Here is an 18,189-nt window from a genome sequence, read left to right as displayed (position 1 = left end):
CTGTACATCTGCTGGAGGAATAAGTGAAGCTTCTGTAATTGGTGGAAGAGGCTTCAGTCATGCCTGAGTAAGAGTGAACGTTGGTGCAGCTTCGCTTTGCTGTCCAAAGTGTCAACGTAAGGGACATGAGAGGATTCACTGCACAGAATGGAGCTGGGATAGGAGACAGGACAGAACGTGATCCCTGTAAAGGTTGGGAGAAGTCCTCCTTTCCTGCTTGCTTCATGCTACAGCTCAGTTGTAAAAACAAAGTTTTTTTTCTGGAAAGCATGCTCATGGAAATAAGCAGATCAGGAAAATGCTTTTTGTTGGGTGCAACTCTGCAGAATAAAACATCTCCTACGTTGCTTCTTTCTATGCAGAGAAAGCACAAAGAAAACCACATAAATAGAGTGATAGATGGCTTCAAACTGCAGTTTATTTCTTTTTCTGTAGGCTGAAAAGACAGACTATCGCCCAAATCCTAAAACATGTCAGGGTGTGCTCAGAGTTGTTTGGCCATCGTCTGGTTGGGAAATGTACCGACGGGTCTGGACATAAACACAGTGCATGCTGAAAAGCTGGAACTATTCAGTAATACTCTGCTGCGACAGAATGATCTTTTATTCACTGCAACAAGAAATGAATAGAAACTCAAGATTGTGACTGGCCTGCTTTTATTATTTAAACTGAGAATCTCCTCTTGGCTTGTAGATCATCTGTAAGAATTTCTAAAGAACATTTAGCTTCTAATCTGTCAGAATGATGTTGTCTGCATTGACATCAGACAGTTTGCTGGGCAAAATTAATTTTTATCAGAATTTGTTTTACCAGCTGAGAGCGAACCAAGAGTTCATAAAGAAGCCAAAACACCTGCACACACAAAGAAAATCCCCCTTCAGTTGTGCAAACCAACACAGAAGATCAGCTGTGAAAAGATGGCAGCTCTGACGCCTGTCGCAGCCTGTGTCAGGTCGCTTTAGATGACTTTCCTCTGTGCTGCATTTATGCTGAAGCCAAACCAAGACGCGCATCTTAGAAGTTGGAGCGATGTGTTTACATTCCCAATAATCAAACTGTGAATGCACCAAAGCTCGCTTTAATCAGACCCTTGCTAACACAACCTTACAGTATGCTGATGTTGGCAATATGGGTTTTAAAGTGCATCGTGGAGAAGGGAGGTAAATCAATCACATCAACACTGCCTGTTAAAATAGTAAAAAAAAAAACAGCAACTTAACACTGATAACTGCCGACTGGAGCAGAATTTTAGGTTTTAGGAATAATATCTCTTCTGAAAAGCCCACCTTGACTGCATACTAACAAGCCCCCTGCTAGGAGTTCCTGCTAAATCCCTCCCAGCGTTGAACAGGTGTTGATACGACTATGACCTCTGTGAGCAACACCCACCTGCCTCTGCCTTTTCCTCCTCAGTTTGCTTTGAAGACTTTGTTGGCAAATATCATCTCCCTCCCTCTCACACACACACACTCGGAGAATTATCGAGCTGTACAGCGGGCCTGTCCTCGAGCGGCTGCAGCTACAGGAATTTAATATGTAAATAAGCAGCTTTAATTAACATAGTTGATATGGGCAACGCAGCTGCTGCTGACAGTGACTGATTGCCTTTGCCTCAATGCAGCAAGTGTGTGTGTGTGTGTTTTTTTTTACTGCTGTGGCGTTCCAAGTTGAGACCCGAGACCTCTCGGCATCTATGATGGTTCCATTTCAGTCACTTCACCATAAAACACACTTGTTCCCTCTGTGCGACATGCATTATTTAAATATCTTCAAAAGAACTACTGTAAACCACTGCGAGGAGTAATGAGCTCCAAGGAAGAACATCGACTTTAAAAACACCGCACAAGGGTGTCGTCTGTTTTCCAAATCGTTTAACTGTTTCCCCTCGAAAGTGAGCGTGTTTGTAACAAGCATTTCTGCTTTGTTTTTGTTCCTCCTTCTCTCCTCCAACAGGTACTACTCAGACATTAATAAGATGCCAGCGATCAGTGACCAGGACATGAATGCCTACTTGGCAGAACAGTCACGGATGCACATGAATGAGTTCAACACCATGAGCTCTCTCAGCGAGATTTACTCCTACGTGGGAAAATACACTGAGGAGGTATGTGGTACTATGACTTACGCTTACTGCACTTGTAGACAGCTCAATATTTTGTCCAATTTCAAGTAACATTTCACTGCTTAAACTGTAGTCGTCTACAAAATAAGATTAGTGTTTCTTAATAAATCAAAAATTGCAGGGTAGTATCTATTGTAACTATCTCTTGAGATAGTTTACGAATTCTGGACTCAGGACTTTGTAATGCAATGAGCCCCAGGATACTCAACCAGAAAGTTACTCTGTATGCAGCCTGGCAGGCAAAGCCAAGGGCAAATAAAACATTACTTCCCTCCCCGAGGTAACACTCCTTGTGAAGTTCATATCGCAATAATTGACTTATAAAAATTCGTGACTTGGAAGAGTGCAACAGCATCTGGATTATGAGCTATTTGAAGCAATTACAAACTGTCCAGAAATCTGCACAAACATGTGGGAAGAAGTGAACAGAAGACTCATTTTTAGTTGCGTATTTATCGGGCTTTTATAGGCGCAAAATCACTTGTGTTTACATATTGATATCTGTGTGTGCATAATGATATTCTTGTGTCAGTACTGAGCTTGGGGGCACAGATTTATACATGCATATGAAAATGTGTGTTGAGACTTTATTGTGCATAATGCCATCTCTACGAGTGTGTGAATACTGATAAATGTGCACGACTATAAGGTCCTGTAAGTGTCTCCGTCATCACCTCCATCACTGACCGGCTTCTCACTCGGCTGAATTTTTGCTTCTCTCGTGAAGATGGGTTTTCATGCCCTCAGTATAGACTCGCAGGACAACTTTTGTCAGGCTAATTCCCATCTACTTCCTGTAACATCACGTTGGTGACTGTTGAGTTGTACCACGCGAAAATTATGTTTGAGGAGATAAAGTTCAGACCAAAAGGTGAGTCGCATGATAAACATGAACCTGCCATTGAGGGCAAAGCAAATGTGTGTTGTGGAAAGAGCTCTGTGACAGCAGGAGAGGAGCAAAATCCATTTGTCAGCCAAATGAAAGGTCACCTAGGGTGGAGATGAGTACAGAGACATTTACTGGTCCTTTTTATCATTGCACAAATACACAAATCTAGACACCTGTGTTCTTTTGTATTTGTAAAGAGGTAAAGTCTAATATATTAGTAATGAGATTTGATCGCACTTCCTGTTATTTTGTTACCTTTAGTCATATCGTTGTGTGTCTGCTTACCTCACCTCCTGCTGACAGATCGTGTGTGTGCTGGAGCAGGACGATGCAGCCAGGAAACAGAGGCTGGCCTTTAAGCTGGAGCAGGTGGTGGCCTTCATGAGTCTGGAGAGCTGAGGACCGCACTTCCCAGGGTGCACTGGGAAGAGACCCCGTCAGAAACCGAGCCGTGCCTGAGCGAAGATCTGTCCCAATCTTTTTTCATCATGTGACTTCCTCCCTCCGCCTTTCAAAGATGACTTCTTCCTTGACCTTTTTTCTGCTTCCTCTTCCCTGAGAAACATTTTTGTTTTCCTCATCCACTCTGCTGCATAGACTAGTTTACCTGAATATATGTGAGGGGTGGTCCGGGGCTGAGTCTTTAGTCTCCCACAATGCAATGTGGAGGATCTCTCAGCTTCACCACGGGGGGGAGCTTCAAGGGGCGATTGCTTGAAAGCTGGCCATATTGGCATACTTCTGTCCCCCTGCTGGAAGACAAGAGGGGAAAAGAAACATTTTTATGTTGCCTTCAAGAATTTACACTGATAGGTAATTCTTTAAAAACCACAACGTTGGGTGTCCATTTTGTTGAGAACTTTTCAAAATAGGATAGTTAAGATAAGACCATCTGTAGAGTTCAGTTTATTGTAGTTCTATATTCAGATATACGGAATCGAGTGGAAACATCAAAACCGATGACTGCAAGCCAAATGAGCACCTCTGAAGGAAATTAATGCAAGGATGGTTTGCCAAGTTTACACTGTACCTTCAAGCAAAGCATACATATCCGTGAAATCTGGGGCGAGTTCAGGCAAACCTCGAATGTTCTTGTGTTCTTTCAATGTAGCTGGAGTTGTATTCAAGAAAAAGACTGATGGGGTAGGGGAGGATTACTGCTTCTCTGAACTTTTCCTTTATTGAGACGTGATAGACACTAAAACTTTACAAAACCAGAGCATCCCCAGCCTACAGCCCTTTGCAGCATTCCCACATTTTTACCTGCCCAGCACACATTTAAAGAAAATGCACATGATTCCTGCTTCCATTTGGCTTATATGGCTACTGCAAAAATTACGCTATTAGATGAAACCCTGAAGCCCCCACCCAAGTTGGATCCTTTGTTAAAAGAAAAAAGAAAAGAAAAAACAACAGAAAAGAAGCACACAACCAACTCTGGAAGACAGTGTTTTGACTGCTGATGGAAACACCCGGAGCAGTCCTTGCCTGACTCTTGCCACTTCCAATCTTGTGTCGCCATACAGCGACGGTCTAGCAAAGCACACACACGCACAGATATACACACACAATCAGCAGCTCCCCAAGATCCTGACTGCCCAGATATCTACGCCAACCCCGGGGGTGGTAAAGAGGAGAGCTGGCTGAAAAGCACCGGGTAAGAACTGCTCGGTAGAAATAAGAGCGATTCAACACAGCGCGGCCAAGACGGCTGCCTGCTTCCCTAAAGGGGGCTCTGATGTGAGAGTAGCACTTCTTTCCCAGGATGTTCTTATTTTAAGACTTTTGCGTGGAGAAATCAAACAAGATGGACTTAGTTGGTCAGCCAAAAACCAAAGGAGCTTGAAATTTTCAAAATGGTCAAAAATGTATTTATAAAGTGCCACTGAGGAACTGACAAAAAAAAAAAAAAAAAAAGACTGTATAAGAAAGCCACATCTAGGACACACACAAAAAAAAGATATTGTGACTGGAACTTTGAGAAACCTGTGTGATTTTTCTGACCTCAGTGTGTTCGAGGTGAGAGGCTCTGTGGGCGAGGTGGTCCGATCCTCCGTTCTCTTTCCATCGTCCCGGGTCTCTCCGGCTCTCGGCACACCGTTCACCCTTTTGTCCGGCTCCTGACCTACCAGTTTCTTTCTGTTTTGCACAAGCGTTGGAGATGGTAGCTAGTTGCATACGGCAAAAAAAAATACCCAACTCCTGAGTGTGTAACTGTTGAGGCGCTCTTGTCTGTATTAGTGTAGTTGTCCTCAGTGGCGGTAGGGGGCGGCCTTCTCCAAGCCTCAAGAAAAAACGAAAAATAAAAAAAAACGAAAAGGAAAAGGAAAAAAAAAAAAAAATCTGATAAAGCAGAGCAAGACATGAACATCATGGCAAGACACACATGAAAAAGATGGACTTTAACAGTAGATAAGACTTGTTGGATGTGAACCTCCACACTGGGAGAGAGCGACTGAAAGATGATGGAGGCGCCCTCCGTACCTTTTGACCTCTGCCCTTTCTTTTGCCTTGACAACGTGCCCCATGTGGTGATGTGAATGTGTGAAGACCGCCCTAGGTCCACCTTGGGTCCTTTATTGGCTTTTTAAGCGCATGTAAAACGTAAACAATTTAAGAAACTTATTTAAAAAAAAAAATAAAAAAAAGTGGAAAAATAAGAAAACTAAGCCTTGCAATGATGATGTGGATGTGTTCTTTTATCTTTCTTTTGCTTGGAAGAATTGAGATGGAAAAAGTGGATTGTTCATGTAATAAAAACTATAACTTTCGTTTAAGGTGGAACCTTTATCCAGTTCACCCCCTCCCCCCCACCCCCCACCCTTTTTCAGGAGACCCCCATTACCCATGGTTTTTGTGAAGTGGTAGATGCTAAATAAAACAGATATATTATACCTTTGCATGTTGACCTATCTGGATGGTATGAAATGGAACTGCCTTGCTCAAAGATATTTATATACTTCTACAACTATTAGGGACTCAAGTCATTTACAAACCAACTCTTCATTCTAATATTAAGGATCTCACAGAAAGACAACATGTAGCCTATTTAGAATTCCTTGTCCCATTTACATTTGTCCTCAATTACAGACCATCAGTTTTTCTCTGTGACAGCTGTGCCTCCTCTGTGCTTTTCATTTTGTGTTGACAGAACAGTCTGGTTCTGGTCTTTGCTGCTATTAAATGTTATTTAGACTACTACGTTACTTTTTTTATTCATCACGATAAATGCTAAATTACACCTTTTTTTTTTTGTCTCTGTTGGTTCAAGCCCAGAACCGAAGATAACCATTTTGGGTAATGAAGGTTTTTTTTTTTTTTTTTTTTTTTTGCCAAATAACAATGATGGAAACAAACAGATGTGGTTTGATAGAGGTTCATATCATAAAAGCAACAAAATGACCACGTCTGTTTGCCATCATGTGAGACTCCAGTCCATTTTAATAGATACATCAAAACACCAAAACCTGGACGATACTACTGATTACGTGTCGGTTACTGAGATGAACTCGTCAGGAGAGGCACATAACTGCAGACGGTGGACTTGTGTTGAAGAGTTTTGGCTGGTGACTGTTTATTTCATGGCTGCTGTGTCAAATGTTTGTGAGATACCCAAGATACTGTTTATAATTACCCTCTGCGGCACTACAGTATGATGAATGTCTGTTGTTTCACCTCGGAGGGGCACATTCACAAAGTGTTTACTACATTTCTTTTGCAGTAAACATATCAAATTTGTTAATACATGAAGGGGAAGAAAGACTGATTAGAACCCGGACGACTGATTCTTAGTACGAACTTGCATTCATATTTAAAACAATTTCAACGGAATCTCTTTCATTCATGTAGCCAACTTACGCTGTGTCTAGATGCCCCAAAGTTTCCCCTTCCTCGCTGTGTGTGTGTTCCAAGTACAACACAAGCCGAAAGTCCTCAACTGACATTGTGAATCTGCCCCTCAGTGAAACGTCCCGTCTTTCATTTCCTCCTGTCGCTACCCTTCCCCCGGCAGCCGAGGTCGTCTGCCAGCAGCCGCCTTGCGTTGCTAAGAGCACAGATAAAGTTTCCACCTTCAAACGTTTTGTAGGAACTAAAAATGTCCTCCTAGCTCAGTGTTATAGCAGGTGTTACACAGACACACTAGAAAAGACTTTTACTAGATCCTATTTGAAAGATAAAGAGTATCTTATCAAGAGATGAAAAACGATACCTGGGGGATATAAGGCGAGCTTCTCTAACTTTGTTATAATTAATTGTATACCTGTGTATGTAAATATAATGCATTCCTATTTTGCAGTCAAGAACAAAATACTATTTGTAATATAGAATAAACTTTATTATGAAACCAAGCATTTGCATGATTGTCTCTGCTCTTTGTGAGTGCATATGATGAAGGTGTTGGGAAGAATCTGCCATTTGAAATACTGTAGTCCACTGGAAAACATGTATGTTCATGGTTTTGCCAAAGCAGCATAACAAAGGCGGCACTGAACGTTTGGGCAATTTGTCAGTCCAATTTACTTAGTTACTTAACCGCTAAGTGGAACATCGGGTATCCAGGAAAAAGTGCCACTCTGAATCTTGAGCTAATCTGGCAACCTTAAGCCAAAAAGTGATCGGGTGGTGTCCCAATCAATGGAGACAAGTATGCGAGACCCCAAAATTTTAATAGTCCTATACCTACCTGCAAACTTGCCTACTAACATGTTTTCTGCACATACTATTTGTTAAAAAGGCCCCAGTATAGGTCCCATCATTTCTTGTTCACAAAGACTTACAGGGGTCAAATTATGCAAAATTCACTTTTGAATGGTTTTCCAACATTAATATGCGTCGCCATATCTGGAATGACGCCCAAGAAGTGAAGAAGCTCTGTCATCTTTCCCTTTCTTGTTCTCAGTTATTAAAAAGTGTGTTGCTTCATTGAGCGAATCAGAAATCAAACCCTATATAGTGTCATTGGGGTTTAGCCAATCCCAATTAAGGTAGGCCCTCCCTTTGACTCCTCCCACTATTAGGCAGTTCTGCTCTGGTACTTCCTCCTCTTCCCAAGATGGGCATGTGTGGGCGGAGCCAGTCCAGCTCACACAGACACAGCAGATTCTGAATGCAGCTCCTATGATCCAATATTCAACTGGAGGAAAATCAAGGAAAAGCGGGGTTTGGGGAAATAAACTTTGAATACAACGTTTTTGGACCAACGAGATCATGTGAAAGTGTTGAAAAGCTGGATAATATGATCCTTTAAAAGATGTTAAGGCCATCACAGAACTGCCTGGTGCTCGACGATGCAACAAAGAACAGCTCAACAAAGAGACATAAAGACTCATTTCTACTCTGAGATGTTTTTTCATTAATCTCCCAGCTGTTGATTGTGTGTGTGCCAGGATACACAAGTGATGAAGCTGCACCGTACACAGCGGCAGGACAAGACCTCGACAATGAAGAGAAAAGCCACCGTGATCTCCAGAAAAATGTGCAATAACCCCAACATCGTTTCAGACCTGGTTAAATATCCAAATTATTCAAATGGTGGTTTTATCCAATTAATTCACGGCCTTCGGCCTGATTTTCCACATCGTCGCTGGCGAAGATAAAGAAACCAAGGTTTGGAATAAATGAGAAAGTCATGCTCCGACTGCACATACTGAATAGTGGATTCTGAACATGAGTCGCTCAAAAGAGAAAATCTCCACATATTATGTAAATTAGCAAGCAACAGTCACATTGTAAGCCCGAGTCTCTAAGAGCAGCGACAATAACATCCAATTCAATCAAGACCATTGTCGTCACAATGGTTAGTACACGCTTGTAAGGCGGCATCCAGACACGGGGACAATGCCTTCTGATGCACAACAAAAATAAACATTTCTGCAAGTGTTGAATAGAGCAAACAAATAGGAAATCACGAGTTACCCACAGACAACTTATCGTCTGGTTCTGGATGGCACGTCAGCCCAGTAGTGGTACAAATAGATGTTGTTGCATTTTATGTCAGTGACATAAATTTGGGCAAAATGAAAAGACAAAAACATTTTTTACAGATTAGCTGGTTGAATGAAATATGACAGAGATTCACACTTCACAAGACTTTGGGCTTGAAGCTATGAAACATTTGCTTTTAATTATAGATGGATGAAGATGTGACAGACAGCGCCATAAGTTGGTGGTTTAACCAAAACCGGTGCGTGTTATTGAAACATCCACTGACATTCCCGCATATTCACACAATTTAAAGACTCCTATTCACCTCAAATGCACTTTTATTTGGACTGCGGGAAGAAACTTATACACACATAAGAAGAGAACAAGATTACTCCACACAGAAAGGCCACGAGATTTAAAAGGTGCCAACCAATACGACGCTGCCAACAATTTACAAAAGCACTCAAATGTGCTAATTTTGTCAAACCTAACTTGTGACTGAAAACATTTACAATTGCATATTTCTAATAGTTTGATCTTTCAAAATAAGTACAAATTCAATATTAGGTGTCCATGTGTATTTGAAGCTTGGATTTTGTCACATATAAGAATACAAAAATTTACATAAAGTGTTTTTTTTATCACACAAATAATTTGATGTTAAAGCTACTATTCTACCAACAAATGTAATTTAAATTTACTGCGAGGTCATTCCAGAGGCCATTTTGGCCCCTATAGGCCGATTGTTAGATTCTTTTGTTTTAAGTCCTCATGTTACTAATAAACCACATTTTCCTCAACAAAAGTTGAAGAAGAAATGTTTCCTCTCATCTTAAAGCTTTCAACAGGATTAACCGGTGCACAATGCTGAATGAACAAATGCTGCAAAATGAAATATAAACAAATCCCTAAGACAATAAACAAGTTGCTTTTTCCATGTGCTAAGTTTGATTTATTAGTTTAAAAGCGAATTTACTAATTAATAAGTAACCCTGGCCTGTCACCTTATAAGTCAGCCTATTACGACTCCAGGTGATGCAAATGCTGCTTAGGTGCTAATCTCAGCTGGAGTCAAATAAGCTCCACGGGCTACTTCCATTGTCAATACGAAGGTTAGAAAAGCTTCTCCCCTTAATGAGAGGTGTTCCCTGACATGATGTAACCCAGGTCATTAAAATGCAAGGAAAGCAAATATCCGCAGTCTAAATAATTAGAAAGAAGCAGCAGTGGTAAAGATTAGCTGAACCTGTAAGCCTCCTCCACTTGAAGCCAATCTAGCAGACCTGAAGCCATTCAGGAAACCAAGGAGGGAAATCCTTGCCTCTGAGCGCATGTCACTCTACAAAGCTTAGCTGTAAACTGCAGCAAACACACAACTGCTGGATTTTGCTCTACAATCTGCATTATTCAATGTCACACATCAAAGGCAGTCGGAAAACCCGGTTTATTGTGCTAATTGTCATTCGGCTTCCAAGACTCGTTATCTCGCAAAACACACAAGCCCGACAGACAAACTCTTCGCAGCATCGACTTCTCCAACTGATCCGGCGGCGCGAGAAGCCGCTTCACAGGCTCGGCACAACAAGGCCACCTTGAAAAACACCTTCCCCAAGACTGGAAAAGTCGGAGGTAGGTTTGAAAGAAAAACCCAAAAAAAAAAAAAACCAAGTAAATGGAAAACAGGGGTGACAAATGAGGAAATAGAAAGTTCTGTGCAGCAAAGGAGGGCAGGGGAGGTGTGAAGTGCAAAAAACAAAGTGACAACATGCTGGATGGGTATATATAGACGGGAGGCTGAGAGGCTGACGGGGACGAGAGATTGAATTGGCCCAGTGTCACCCTCCATATACCAGCCAGTGAACTGGGAGTAATGGGTGAGGAATAGCAAGAGGGAAGGTGGCGAGAGAGGGAAAGAGAGAGAGAGGGAGAAGGGTAGGAAAAGAGAGGGAGGGCCGCCAAGTGTTACCCTAATTTTCTGACTAGTGAGCTGGGAATAATGGAAGGGAGGAGAGAGGCAACTCGGAGGGGTGATGGGTGGAGGTATCAGAGGGGCCGGATGACAGAGAGCCGCCTATGATTGCTTTGCACGAGGGATGGTTTTCCACACTCCCGTGATCACGGAGGCCCTTTCACCCCGAACCCCCACCACCACCACCACCACCACCCTGCCATCAAAACCACACATACTGATGTGATGCGGCCATAAAAAAAAAAAAAGATTTAAAAGTCTGTCCACGTGGGGCCAGAATGATGGACAGACAAAGAGCAGAGGGGAACAGCGTGGCGCCATTCATGCCGGGCGGTATTGCAGGCTCTGTCGGGGGGTTTGTGGTCGCTCAATCAATAAGGCCAAACTTTGCTGCTTTAGGGACTTGAACCCACGTTCACCTCAGCTGCCCACCTTGGCTTAAAGGACTTATCTTCATCACTAGAAACTATTAAATGTACTGTCAACACTGCAATCCGAAAGATTAATATCACTCCATCAGCTGCTATGTCAAAGTTATCTTATAAAGAAATGAAATTCAAGTTCAAAAAAACACGTGCAAGTGAAAGACTAATGTTGCAGGGGGAAAACTAGGAAAAACAAACACAAGTGAAGCATTTTAAATGCTTTGCTGCACACATTATGACATGCCGACATATTAAAACTGCAAAAATCCATCACACGTCACGTCATTTGCACCGGTATATTCTGACATTTAAAAACAGTTTGTGCTTATTAATGGCTTGGCCTGTCTAATAGCAGCACTCCGTCTCATGCTTGTAATGTATGTTGGGAGAGGGGAGGGTTGAGCGATGGGATTTTTTATCGGATGTGTCAAACTGTAAAAAGCTCAACTCATTAGCTTCTCCCAACTTTGCGTGTTTTTTTTTCTTCTTTTTTTTTGCTTCTGGAGTTCACACAGCTCACACTGTTCACACCAGAGTGTTTTTTTTTAAACGACTTAACAGATAACAACACTGTGAAATAGATTCAGATGTATCTACAATCGTCCACATCCACAATCAGTCCATGAATGAGACCAGCATTTCTAAACAGGCAGGTGGATTTTCCACAGTCTTTAGCAGCCGTGTAGCTGTAAACCAACAAGACTTTTAGGAGCAGCAAGCCCGTAAGCTGGAGCAGAATAAAGGCCTAAAACTAGCCTACATAACAAACAAACAAAATAGCCTCAAACACAAGTCTTGTTTTTTTTTTTAAATTGCGGTGAATAGAATAGAGTAGAATAGAATAGAAATATTGTATTAATTTCAAAGGGAAATTTCTGACAGTATTACTCCACATGGAATACAATTTTAAAACATCAGTAGATACTAGTATATACTTGTTTGGCTAAAGAGTGAATCAATATAATATATATACATAGCGAATATTTCTACTCTATCAGACAGGCTCAGTAGATCCAAGGCAGCATGTTCGAACCCGCTGAAAGAGAAAAATAAAGGTCTGGAAATGGCAAACTGGCCGTTAACTGGCAGTCAATAATGAGAACGTTTGAAATTGCAAGAACTAAAAAGACATGTCAAGCACGAAGTAAACATTTTCAATTCAAAATATATATTAAAATAAAAAAAAGTTGCGGTTTTGAGCATTTAACAACAGTTTTTTTTTTTTATTACTTTTGAATTTTTTTTGAATGTTTTGCAATATTTTTACTATTTTCAATATGAAATTTCTTTCAAATGCAACTCAACTCAGGTTTCTTTTGATATTCTAGCCAAATACTCTTCAACCAATCTGGCCAGACTTTAAATTGTTTCTATTCGATGCGTCAATGATGTTTCAGGGGTCTTCAGAGTTAGATGGTGTAATTTTTTTCCCCCTCTGTACCTCCAGAGACTGATTGTATAAAATAACATTTGTGTAATTTTGAGGTAAAGGCAAAGTGCTTCTCTTTGGCCCGTCCCTACCCTGGCCAAATACTGTTATTAAAACATCTGGCCATTTTCCTGTGATTTTCAGTTTTGGACTGAGGCTTGTCATGTGTCTCCTGTCACGGGCTGCTTTGCTCACTGCCAGACTGGCAGGATGGATGGATGGATTGATGATAGCTGTGCAGCCTGGAAACTAGTTGACGGGTCTAATTTCAGCAGTGGACTCAGATATTGACAACTGCACACAAGCAGATGGGAGCAATTTCCGACATTAGTCCATTCTCCTCCGTCTGCTCTGTCTTGGTAAACAGTGTTGCTGGTAGCGGGAGGGATGGAGTGAGAAAGAAATGAGTCGAACAACATTATGTCCAGAATAAACCCTAAATACCACAGACAGAGAATGAAGATAACTTTTTTTTTTTTTCCGAAGGTTTCAAATCTACACCTCTCAACCTGAAATAAGCTTCAAGCTGAGCCTGCAGAGTCGAATCGATCTATAAATTACTAGGACTCCTTTAATGATAACGGTTTACCACATTATAGGCCATTACGGGGTGAAACAATTTGAAATTGATGAGGCTTATTTACGCTGAAACTGTGTTTTTGATACTCATTGCTGCTAAATGCAGGTTTACAACAAGATAAACAAAAGGATCCGCTCCAGATCCAGTGTCATGTTAAATATTGCTACGAAACTCCCCAAAAAAATCTGCTTCTCATCTAACACACACTCCCACACTTCACAAAGTCTCTCGTGCATGGTCTCCACAAATCTTCTTCCCCATTCCAGCTCCTAATCAATAACAACCATGCAATTCCTTCTAAACAGCACATTTGCTCCCTGGGCTCCACTGCCAAATGCACTCACCGAAACATGAATTACTGAAGCTGCGTGAGCCTACACAACACAGTGAATTGATTATCTGGTTGAGTAGTACATTGAATTTATTTTTACTTTATTGTCCACTTACATGTCCGACATGTTCCTCCTGTTGATAATGGATCACTGCTTTGCTACAGAACGGCTACAATTCAAAAAAAAAGAAAAAATCCTTTTTCTGCATTAACATAGAAACATGTATAGCTTACAGGTGAAATGTGACTATAACTCAGTGGGTTCAACACAGAGAGACACTTTACCTTTCCTCCTCTTGTCACAAACAAAAATCATTACAAAACATGATATCAGGAACATGATATCAGGAAAAATGGTCCTCCATTGTCAAAGGAGCCGGTGTTTCTGTGGGCTGCTCCGATAGGGCAACCGACAAAGGGCAGCCCTCTATCAAAGTCAGCCACCTGTGGGTTTTGTCCCTGGCTCAGTCACACCACTCGTTCTCACCATGTTCGGCTGTATACAATAGACAGGAGCCCATCAGCTGGACTCAGCGCCGGCCTCGTCCTCTGTGAGCCAACTGCTGCATGATACACAAAGTGGAACCCCGCCAGGCACTATCACACAGACATCCGCACAAATACCCCCCACGTCCACCCCTGAAATATCCCATGCACCATACGTGAACAAAGCCGCACACATTTTCACAGCTTCTCCTGCACCAACACTATGAATATGAATAACCCTCTGGCTCGGACTCATGCAGGCTGCACCATTCTGTGCTGCGTTCAAGCCCTCAAGATGTCAACACAGAGACAGAAGGGCAAACTGAGAAGCAAATTTGACAACACTGTGTGGGCCGACAATCAGCTATGGGCATTACGCAGCGATCAAGTAGCTTAAAAAAAATGAAAGCCTGTCCAATAGAGCAAATCTGAACAGGGGACAGTGACTAAATAAAAGTGTGTCATTTCGGTGGCACACTAAAGTTGAAAAGCTTGTGATGACATCTTGCAGGGAGGGTACAGATTGTACAGGGGTAAAGAAATTAAAATAATAAAGGATGGCAAGAAGATCGTCCTCTAATCCAATTCAGTGGAAGCCATTTGAATAATTGATGTGGGGACATAAATTGGTCCATTCCAGATGTCCTCTGCTTCCTTAATCAATACTGATTCCCTTAATCAATGGTTGGCTGCCTGGCCCATGGCTTTGGCTGTTCTTCCACCACTCCCACACGCCGCAGCCAAAGCTTCCCACAGTCTGAGTCACAGGTGGTTGGCTGCAAAGTGGCTGTTTGCAGTGATAGACTCTGGGTAATTGAGGCTCTTACCCCGCGGGGCTGCGGTGGCGAGAGCAGCGGCGGGGACTGCAGATTGGTCTCGTGTCCGGAGAGGTACATGGCTTCCATTGGGAAATGAGTGCGGGTTGATTCCCAGACGGTCTCGAAAAGGAAGCCATCATCATGCAGGAAGTCACTTTATTAATTAAAAGTCAGACGAGCGTAGATGGACGTCAGGTTGGTCGGGTGAGAACGGGCATATGTTCTAAGTATTATCAACTGAAAACCTCTTTATTTCTGTGCTATTAATCTGTAAGTGTTAAGACCGACAAATACAGAAGTGTGCACTCACACACACACACACACACACACACACACACACACACACACACACACACACACACACTTATACACAATGGTGGGCAGAAGGAGCCATGTGCCAGGATGCCAGGACAGAGTGGAGCATGGCAGTGTGTGACAGCTGGGTGGCACAGCTGGGAGAGACAGATAACCCTCAGTCTGTATGAGCTGACAAAACCTCCTTCCTCAGAAGACTGAACATAACTTCACCTGGCTCTGCGACACTTCTCCTCCGCCCCCCCCGTGCCCGCCGCTCTTGTTGTCCCTCTAAATGCCTCCCTCTTTCAACCTGCCTTTCATTTTCCACTTTCACAATCCGTGCTCCCTCTGCATCCTTCACCTTTTCAACGTCTCCTTCATAAACGGTCTCTTTTTCCAAATGTAGCCTGCAAGCCGACAGGACACCGCCAACGTCTAACCTGGCTTAGAGTGGTCCTCGGGCTGTCAGCGGGACATTGCAGTGATCTCTCAAAGTGTCGTCTTTTCAAGCCAAAGACACAACTCTGTCAGCCTCGGACTCACAGCCACGAACAGGTGCAGAGCACAGCGAGGGGATTTGTTAACGGAGCAAATGAAGGCAAGCTTAAACCTGCAAATGCATTGAAATAGCACCATTATTGTCACCAATTATAACTGCAGTATTAAAATGGCCTCTATAATTAAAAACAACTAATAAACCCATTATTATCATCTCAACAAGAAAACACAAACAACTAACATTAGTTGCTAAATTGGCCTTTTCTCACGCGTGGTGAAATGAGCCTCCCACTTAATATAGAGAAAAAAGACGAGCATAAAATAGTGACTTAAATAAAAAACTTATTTTTAAAGGAGGTTCTTTACCTTTTAGAATCTGTGTAAATAATCGGTTAAAAGCTACGCTCTATTTAGAAGACAATGTTTTCAAGTGAAAATGTAAGACTTTCTATGTATTTCGGGTGACTAAAACTTTCCTTTGCAAATGGAAAATCAATGTTTTTATTTGAAACGGTATTGTGTAAAACGTGTGCAGAAGTGTTACTAATTCAGCAATAATGTTTGTTTGTTTTTACTTGTTTTAAAGGTAAAGGTAACCACTGAAGTGTTTCTCAGCACCTGTGAATAAAAATACAACCACATTTCAGATTTAGTTCTGAAGCAAAGAAATGTCAGGGTTTCTCTTGTGGTGCAAATGTGAAAACTTTGGTCGATGATGAACAGTATTTACCATAATATTACTCAGTCCTTTACACTAATGCTAACCTAGAAACGTTAGCCGTGTGTAATTGTAATAATGATTTTATTTCCCCATCAAACAATTTCACTGTCTTTTAAAATGCCGACACTGTGGCATTGCACTGATAATATCCCATCATGCCATCTGTTGAAACCAGCCAGAAACAGCTGGGGAGAGGAGCAGTTTTTAAAGCCTGGTAATTTTTGTAGCTTGACAACATTCTTCCAGTGTGACATCAGAAAAGTCGATCTGCAAATGATTGTGTGGTGCTCTGACAAAGGCAAGAGAAGAGAATATAAATCTGCTGCTGCAGCACATGCATGCCGAATCCTTTGCATGCTTGCCAGTAGTTCATGCAATATTTAATATTCAGTCACCATTCAAACGCGGACTTTGTCTCTGAAGTCTTGCTTGAAGCCGGCTGGCAGCATCCTCGCAGGGAGGTGTTGCTATAATCGATTTACACAGCAATCACAGATCTGCACACGACAACCTTCAACAAGTCCTTGAACACAATCTCTCTCCGCTGATCACAGGCCATCAGCAGAAAGTGATTAATGAAACGGATGTTTATGTGTGCATTTTAAAGTCACGTCAAAAAGCTTCGCTGCAGCAGTAGCTGGAACACTTGATAGTGAGAGAAGCGGTTGTAATGCATTGAGCTGAGATACTCTTACTACTACTTAAATATCATAATACTTGTTTTTATGAAAAGCAGCACAAGCACTAAAAACTTGAGCTCATAGAACATCTGCATTATTTGTGACTGCGGACCGTCAACCTCAGACTTCCATTTCCTCCCATTTGTGCGCAGCATAAATCCCTATAATGTCACGGTGTTTATTTTACCGGCTTCAAGCAGAAAAAAAAGGAAAAGACAACCGGATGACGGCTTGCTGTTTTCTGTCAAGCAGGAGATATGGCGGCGCGAGACACTTGTTGTGAGACACTCGCTCACTGTCAGCACCCATCTGTTTACCTTGCCGCCAAAATGGTGGCGGCGATGGAGAACAAGTGTTCTCTTCAAAGGCCATTAAAAATGAATGCAGGAGAACGAGCAGATCACACGGGGCTTTCCGGGGCACTCGGGGGAGTTTTACGCCCCAAAAGTTGAAAGATCAGGACTCACGCCGTAAAACGTCTCGCCGTACGGCACAACGCCGCATACCCCCACTGTTCTGCGACAGAAACACAAGCGCGGCTTAATGAGCCCAGCAATTAACTTCCAAACGTGCAACAAAACTTTGTCACCGGGGAGATAAACAGACCTGCTGTCTGTGCGGGAGGAAGCGTGAACCATTGCGGTCTCATTTTAATCAGGTCTAAAGAGGCGAGAGAGAGGGCGGGGGAAGATGAGGTTTTTGGGATTCGATCTGCTGATCAATCATCTTGACACAGGTGTTGACAGCCCTTCATGGCGAGGGTGACAGTAAAATGTCCAACAGCTCGTCACGGGAGCGTATGTGACAGATCCGGTGTTGGGTTTGACTCTTTAATGGGCCCTCGGGTCACACCGCAGACTGCAAGAGTGTCATTTAGGGTCCCGGATGTGACAGTCTAGTCAACAAAACACACACCACACTGGTGGTAACCAGGGACCTCCTTGTCAGTGGGCAGGGAAAAGGTATAAGAGTGAGTGTGTGTGTGTGTGTGTGTGTGTGTGTGTGTGTGTGTGTGTGTG

General features: G+C 42.4%; 1 protein-coding gene across 1 annotated transcript in view; it reads left to right on the top strand.

Annotated features, from left to right (window-relative positions):
- Nucleotides 1–4,909, top strand: part of plxna4 (plexin A4) — a 210,388-nt gene extending 205,479 nt beyond the window's left edge. The window contains exons 30-31 of the mRNA XM_080492385.1: nucleotides 1,954–2,104; nucleotides 3,315–4,909. Coding sequence (XP_080348511.1) covers nucleotides 1,954–2,104; nucleotides 3,315–3,410 — 247 coding nt within the window. The 3' untranslated portion in view covers nucleotides 3,411–4,909. The remainder of the gene's footprint in view (nucleotides 1–1,953; nucleotides 2,105–3,314) is intronic.
- The last annotated feature ends 13,280 nt before the right edge of the window (nucleotides 4,910–18,189 follow it).

The sequence above is a fragment of the Lipophrys pholis genome (assembly GCF_963383615.2).
Source record: "Lipophrys pholis genome assembly, chromosome: 22".
Classification (NCBI taxonomy): Eukaryota; Metazoa; Chordata; class Actinopteri; order Blenniiformes; family Blenniidae; genus Lipophrys; species Lipophrys pholis.
This window is presented reverse-complemented; position numbering and strand designations above follow the sequence as displayed.